Here is a 6,945-nt window from a genome sequence, read left to right as displayed (position 1 = left end):
CTTTGATACTGCTCCACTGCTTCCATCATTATTTCCGTATTTATGGAATGGGGGTCTAGGGATTATGGGTCTGTCATCTCTGTCATTATCTCATCTCGCTGCATGATTTTTGGGACAAAATCATCAAACGTGGGTGTTACTGTTGCTTGGCTTAGAGGTTTTGCATTGGAGAATTTGGAATTGGTTGTTCCTTGCTTGGTTGCTCTGATAAATTCTATGAAAAAATACTAATAAGTGTATGTGTTTTAATGTATCCTTGTTGGAGGTTCTCTTTAGGAATGGCTGATTGGTTGTCAATATTAAATATTTTCTAGATTTTTAGTCTTTGTGTTTGGTAATCTTTTTAGCCAGATGGATTTTCTTCGTTTTGGACTCCTAGTGTATGGTTTCTATTATTATTTTTTTTTTTTGATCAAGTGGATTGGACAACCCCCAATCCTAGGTATCACAACACACCCACACTACACACTTACTCACATTACACTTAAGGGTTCATATTCAACACTTGGTGTACTCACCAAGGTTTAAACCCGGGTGCAGCATATTAAGAGGCATATGATTTAACCAATTGAGCTAGGCCTCAGGCGTTTCTATTGTTAATTTTCTGGAGTTAAACACCAAAGTGGTCCCTGAGATTCGCAAAATGCACCGATTTAGTCCCTGACTTCCCAATTGCACTAATTTAGTCCTCCAGATTCGAAAAAATGCATCAAAGTGGTCCCCCTCATATTTTCCGGTCAGATTCCTTACCGGCGGGAGTGACGTGGCGAACGAGTGCCACGCTGGAGTGTCCAACGGTTGGATGATGTGGCAAATGAAACTTTATGCACCAATTTTGTCCCTGAACCCTTTTTAAACCCTAACTCACAAATGGCGCAGCACATCATCGTCGTCTGAGAAGCATACCCTGGCATAGCTATCAATCAATTCAATCCTTCCCCTGAGGGAGTTTTGCAGGCTCTCTCGCACCCTTTTAACTTTACTTCTACGAGTCCTGCATAAATGGTCAATGAGGAGAAAATGATTATTTCAACAACATATTTATTTATTTAAAAACTATTTCATGAACATATCAGAAACAAAGAATCTATGATGTTGCGGATTCACAGTTCACCGATAAGAAGGTTCTCCAACAGCTGAAATTTTGTTCTCGAGTTGGCACATTCGAGCTAACATCCAGATCTACAAAGGAGGAAGTAAATATAACTGGTACAGGTAAAAATCCACATAAGGATAGGAAACAAAGTGCCTTTTTTCAATAAAGATTTTTGCACTCTCTTTTATTCGGTCATAAATAAAATATACAATCAATGAGCTGTACTCAGACAATTTCTGGAGGAAACTGTGACATATTCAAGTATTTTCTATAAGTTACTTATAATTAGATTGCTAGTGTATTATTAGATGATTCAGTTTAGCATTCTGCATTCCTTTTCAATCAGGATGATTTTTCTACAACATAATGTAAATTATAGTCAGACATAACTATATCTTTCCCTCTTTACAGCAAAATATTCACACGAACATGCAGGATGGTTCAAACTGGATTATGTATGAATTATGAATTCATATATCACCATGCTAATTTCAAATCATGAATGTAGCACACCTCTTTTTCAGCAGCCTCTTTTAGGTCTTTGATGCGTGACAGAATCACATCATACTGAGATAGAAGTCGTTGTTTGATAGCAGTAACCTCAACCGACCCTTGTGGAAGCTGTGTTGGCCAGAATAAAGAGCAGATGAACTAATTATATCTTCTTGAGAACCCTCATAATTGAGTAATGTAAACAAAGTTAAAGATAAGGGGAAATCAAGCCACGCTGATTCCTCCATATTGCAATAACTTCCATCGAAGGAGCCCACAAGTCATGAACTAAAAAAAGTTGCACCCTTTTGTTTCCTATTTCTCATATTCAAGGACGAGTAGTAATAAAACAAAGCACAAACCCATGTGGATAGAGTTTAAACCACCGAAAGAGTGAAAGTAACAACTGCAGACACATTGCCATTTTTAAGTTATTTTTTCAAAGGGGAAACAACAATATAAGCATCATCAACAAGAAGATTGCCTCTTTTAAGTAAAACTGGATAGACAAAAGATAGGCAAACAAGCATCTATCAATGGGAACAAAACTGATGAACTAACAGCAGTACCTGCTTCAACTGTGGAAAAACGACGGAATTTAACGTGGCTCCAACAGCGAGTGATGAAACTGCAACAACTGATAGGAATTGGGGCAACCCGGGGTCAATAAGTCCAGAGGCAGCATCACCAGTGGCAAGGACAGCAAGAAGGGGAAAGAGGACTGAGGGATTAAATAATGGAGCTGCCACCGCAACAGTTACCCTTTCACCTTCTTGTGCGGGAACATCAACCGTCTCGGTTGCAAATCTGTGGGTGCGAGCCATACCAGAAGGGGTTTGCACCTAAATGGCAGGAAAGTTATAGGTGGAAAGAGACATAGAAGTGAATCATCATAAAAAGAAGAAGAAGAAGACGAAGAAGACGACGAAGAAGAGAAGAAGACGATGATGTGCTGCGCCATTTGTGAGTTAGGGTTTAAAAAGGGATCAGGGACAAAATTGGTGCATAAAGTTTCATTTGCCACATCATTCAACCGTTGGACACTCCAGCGTGGCACTCGTTTGCCACGTCACTTCCGCCGGTAAGGAATTTGACCGGAAAATATGAGGGGGACCATTTTGATGCATTTTTTTGAATCTGGAGGACTAAATTAGTGCAATTGGGAAGTCAAGGACTAAATCGATGCATTTTGCGAATCTCAGGGACCACTTTAGTGTTTAACTCTAATTTTCTGTTGTGATTTTTTGTCTGGTCTTTCTACTTGATTTCGTTTTTGGGATGGCCTGTTTTTGGAAGGACTCTCTCCACTATCTGTCTGGGCCTGTTAGAGTGGTTCCATGCTTTGGGTCTAGGGAGTTATGCTATACAAAACGAGCGTTTTATCCAAACACCACTAACTCACTCCGTCCATGGAAGCGGGAACTGCTCTCACTGTTCCCACTCACATTCCCATTCCCTTCTCCAAACGAACCACAAAATCAGAGAAAACACCATTCCTTTCTTTTCCTCTCCCAGCCTTCCAAACGCGCTTCCGCACCTTAAACCTTTCATCTCCTCGTTCTTCTTCGTCGTCTTCTTCAGCTGACAGTTACAAAGGACCGAAGCCAAAACGCGACTTCCTTGCCGACTGGGTATCCAAAAACGACGACGTCGTTCGCACCCTCCCTATATACGTTGGTGCTGCCTCCCTCTTCACCGTCCTCCTCAATCGCGCCCTCTCCGGCATTGCTCCCATCGCCGATGCCGGCAGGTCCATTATTTTTCATCTCCAATCTCCAACTCTTAGTGTCTTATTTAATCAATGAAAATGTATTAATTAATGTTAAAACGAAAATTGAAGTCCGTAATTGAGGGTTTTAACTTGAAATTGCTTGATATAATGTCGGGCAATGGAACAATCCAACGCTCATCTAACTTATTTTGAAATTTCTAATTTTCTAGCTGATCATGTGCAGTTTAGACGCTTGTGTTACCTTCAATTTTAAGTGACAAAGAATTGATTTTGCTTAGTGCTTTATATTGATTAATCAAAAGTTGTATTGGGTAATATATAAGTCAATTTAAGAGGAATGATGGTTGAACAATATTTTGTATTCATTTTATAACAAAATTTTTATTTCTCTGATATGATATCGATCACTTTTGATTAATGCCAAAATTTGAAAGTGTAAAAAAAGGTTTCACATAAAAGTGGCTTCAATTTAAACACATTGGTTAAAATTCTTTGAATTCTTTTTTGCAGTTCGCAATCCAGAGCTGACCTCTTGACCTTAGGGTTAGCCGTCACCAATATTTTGACAGGCCTAGTGTGGCTCTCTATAAGACCCAAATCTATAATGCCAGTGAGCTCTTTGAATCTGAATTTCAACTGCTATCTTTTGTCTCCATTTGGCTCTTGATTGAATTCGCTGCTTCAAAATTGCTGTTCTAGCCCAAAATTTTATTTATTTATTCTTATTATGCATGCTTTTATACAGGTAGACCCTGAAGGAGTTGAATGCAAGAGTGTGTGCACTGGTCTACCAGAGGTTGCAGTCAACGAGTTGCTCTGGTAATGCACGTTAAGTAGATTTGTGTATTCCATTGGTTTGTTTTCCTCCCCTGTTCCTGCTTCCCCTTGTCCCATGCACTTTTTGTTAACTTAATAAAGATTGATAATCGGGTATAAATTGTCTAGTTTACATTGATAGACAATAAGGAAAGGATGCTTTGTGGCTTTAAGGTTTGATCTTATGGCTATGTTTTTCCATGTCTTAAATAGTTATACCATATGATGTGAGTAGAATACGAGATCTTATTTTATTTAGTGGGGAAACAAAATTAATGTGCATGATAAGTGGCAAGCTAAGCTATCTCTTTAACTGGAAAGATTACTCCACTCTTTGTAACTGTTTGATTGATTATCTACTTTCAGGGCGTGGGAGTCTCTATCAGACGTCACTTGTTGTCAATCCCTCATTATTGTTTATGAGAGCATTTGTGTACTTCAAATTGGTGTTGCAGCAGAATCTTCGCTTGGAAATGGTGAGGCTGTCAGCGTGGACGCCAATAAATTGATGCAAGGATCAATATATCAGGGTGTTATGAAATCTGGAGCTCGTAAGTTTGTTACCATCTTACTCATAAATTTTCAAAACATGTTTCATCCTGTCATGCATCACAACTGCTGCTACTCACTTCAGCTTAATACTTTTCAAGATCTGTGCAAGTATTATTAAGAACAGCCAAAAAATTTTTGTATGTTCAGAAAGTTACTTGGCTAACCTATCTCTTTATCCTGGGAGATCCGAGCTGCCATTTCTGCCTTCAAATACTCAGGTATTGTGTTTTTATATGTTGAACTGGTTCATCTAGCTGATTTTCTTGTAGACCTTATTTTTGTGCTGTTGATTCTTACCTTGTGTTTAAAAATTAATTATTTTGATCTATCTTCAACAAAATTTAGGAAGCACAAATACATTTTATAAAGTGTGAAACATGGGAGGGGAGGTGGGTGGATTTCGGGTACATGTATATCTGGAAATAGTGACCTGTGATTGATAATTGATTTTCATGTCCAGCTTCCGGGGAGTCAGTTTCTTGAATGGCTTATACCTAAATAGTTTGGCAACTGGAGCACTTGAGTCTTTTAGTGAGATCTTGGTAGGGACTTGGGTAGCATGGGGTACGTTGTGTTGTATTTAAGGTAAGTGGTTATCCCGCCTTAATATCTATCTTTTGTAGGTGTGGTTCCCCATTTCCTCAAGTGCTTATCAATTATATCAGAATTGGTAGTCAATGGCATAAAAAGGGCCACCTATGGAGAGAAAAGGAGTATTCTAGCGAGTAAGAGGCCGATTGAACCCATCAAATAGTTTGAGATGCTTGGTGCCTTATTTAAGGAGATTGGTTTTGTCCTCTTAATAGCTAGCTTTTGAGGGTGTGGTTCTCTACGGAAGTAGTGTAGATTTAACAAAATTTGGTAAAAACAGAAACTTCAACACATTTCCTCTAATCAAAAGTAACTTATTTTAAGTAATTATCATATTGACAAAACTTACTCATAAAAAATTTGTTTTGCTAGGCAGTAATCTTACAACCACTTGCCGAAAAAGGAATTGCAATTATTGGCGGGGATACAATACGAGGTTTCACTACTTCTGATCAGGTACTTTTTCAGCACCGTTCTATGAGTTGATTGATCTTGTATGCTATGGTATTCTATGGTACTACTACTGTTTAACTTAGGACCTCAAATTTTTATATCTTTAGGCGGTGTGACTTTAAAATTTTTCCTCTTAGAACGTCATTAAGATAGTGTTGAAATATTGCAGGCGTGGATTACTTTTATCGGAGACAAACTGGATTCTACCCTTGCAAAGTATGTAAAACATCTCCTTGTGAGTTAACAAGATCAATATTCAAGGATTCGCAAGCTTTCCCACTTGAGTTTGTTTGATAACTTTATCTTCAATGGTCTAAAGAGAATATTTTCCTTGATAGATTGAAGAGTATTCTGACATCTTGACCTAGATAAGAATTTTAAGTTTTATAAATTGTAATTTGGTCCCTTGAGTTTGTAAAATTAATTTTTGATATATACAAAACAAAAATGTTCGTTGACCAAGGCTTTTTTGAAGCCAACTTTAACCAAGTTGGACAATAACTAATTGGCTCAAAACAAACCCACATGCCACTCTTTACATAAAGCTTTCTTAATGAATAATGTTATATGTTTTAACTAAACTAAAGACAGAATTATGTTTCAATAAACAAAAAATGAATAGATTGTCACCAAAATTATCCATAAAAAAAGCATCTAAAACTCCAATAAATTAGATTTAACCAAGATGAAAACCTATTTCGTTTGAGTTATTTCAGAGAAATGAACCAATTGACTGTGACTCATGGGAGAAAAAATTCGAAGATTGATGAGATTGAGTAATAACTTCAAAATTGACTTGAGTAATGGATTTAGTTTTTTTTTTTTCACATTATTTTCTAAATTTTTTTTTGAAATAAATAATTTCATCTTTAATTTCTAGAATGTTTTTTTTTTAGTTTGAAGCAAGTTCTTCCGACAAACTTCATGATTTTTATAAAGTTCACCCAGTGGAGCGGCGAATTTTTCCCAACATAATATATATCCGCATACACCAATTTCTCTTCATTCACATCTATATTAACTTTTTTTCTTTTACACTTCTCATTAATATACTTCCTATAATGTCTAGAATACTATTATTATCAATTCATTATGATGGTGAAATAGCGGTTGGTGAAGATGGATCTGTTGTATTTATTTTTGTACAACCAACCTTTGTATACTTATCGAATGAAGTGAGAGAGGTGGTAACGCTGAAAAATTTTATAGTACA

General features: G+C 37.1%; 2 protein-coding genes across 4 annotated transcripts; one reads left to right on the top strand and one right to left on the bottom strand.

Moving 5' to 3' along the window:
- Positions 865 to 2,412, bottom strand: LOC107640474. The gene is made up of 4 exons (XM_016343993.1): positions 2,158 to 2,412; positions 1,610 to 1,717; positions 1,115 to 1,182; positions 865 to 994 (listed from the first exon to the last, which is right to left on the bottom strand). The coding sequence occupies exons 1-4, from the start codon at positions 2,410 to 2,412 to the stop codon at positions 865 to 867; spliced, it is 561 nt and encodes a 186-aa protein (XP_016199479.1).
- LOC107643463 (protein COFACTOR ASSEMBLY OF COMPLEX C SUBUNIT B CCB4, chloroplastic) lies at positions 2,929 to 6,217 on the top strand. 3 transcript variants are annotated; one of them, XR_001620864.2, is made up of 7 exons: positions 2,935 to 3,338; positions 3,831 to 3,930; positions 4,066 to 4,139; positions 4,503 to 4,687; positions 4,836 to 4,906; positions 5,656 to 5,735; positions 5,902 to 6,194. XR_001620864.2 is itself a non-coding variant. In XM_016347117.2 (7 exons), exons 1-7 carry the CDS (start codon positions 2,998 to 3,000, stop codon positions 5,974 to 5,976), a joined length of 930 nt encoding a protein of 309 aa, XP_016202603.1. In that variant the 5' UTR covers positions 2,937 to 2,997; the 3' UTR covers positions 5,977 to 6,217. The 3 variants fall into 3 exon arrangements, 1 of the variants encoding a protein (XP_016202603.1); XM_016347117.2 differs by having other exon boundaries at positions 2,937 to 3,338; positions 5,652 to 5,735; positions 5,902 to 6,217; XR_002362704.1 differs by lacking the exon at positions 5,902 to 6,194 and having other exon boundaries at positions 2,929 to 3,338; positions 4,503 to 4,906; positions 5,656 to 5,709.

This window comes from Arachis ipaensis, chromosome B05, assembly GCF_000816755.2.
Source record: "Arachis ipaensis cultivar K30076 chromosome B05, Araip1.1, whole genome shotgun sequence".
Taxonomy (NCBI): domain Eukaryota; kingdom Viridiplantae; phylum Streptophyta; class Magnoliopsida; order Fabales; family Fabaceae; genus Arachis; species Arachis ipaensis.
This window is presented reverse-complemented; position numbering and strand designations above follow the sequence as displayed.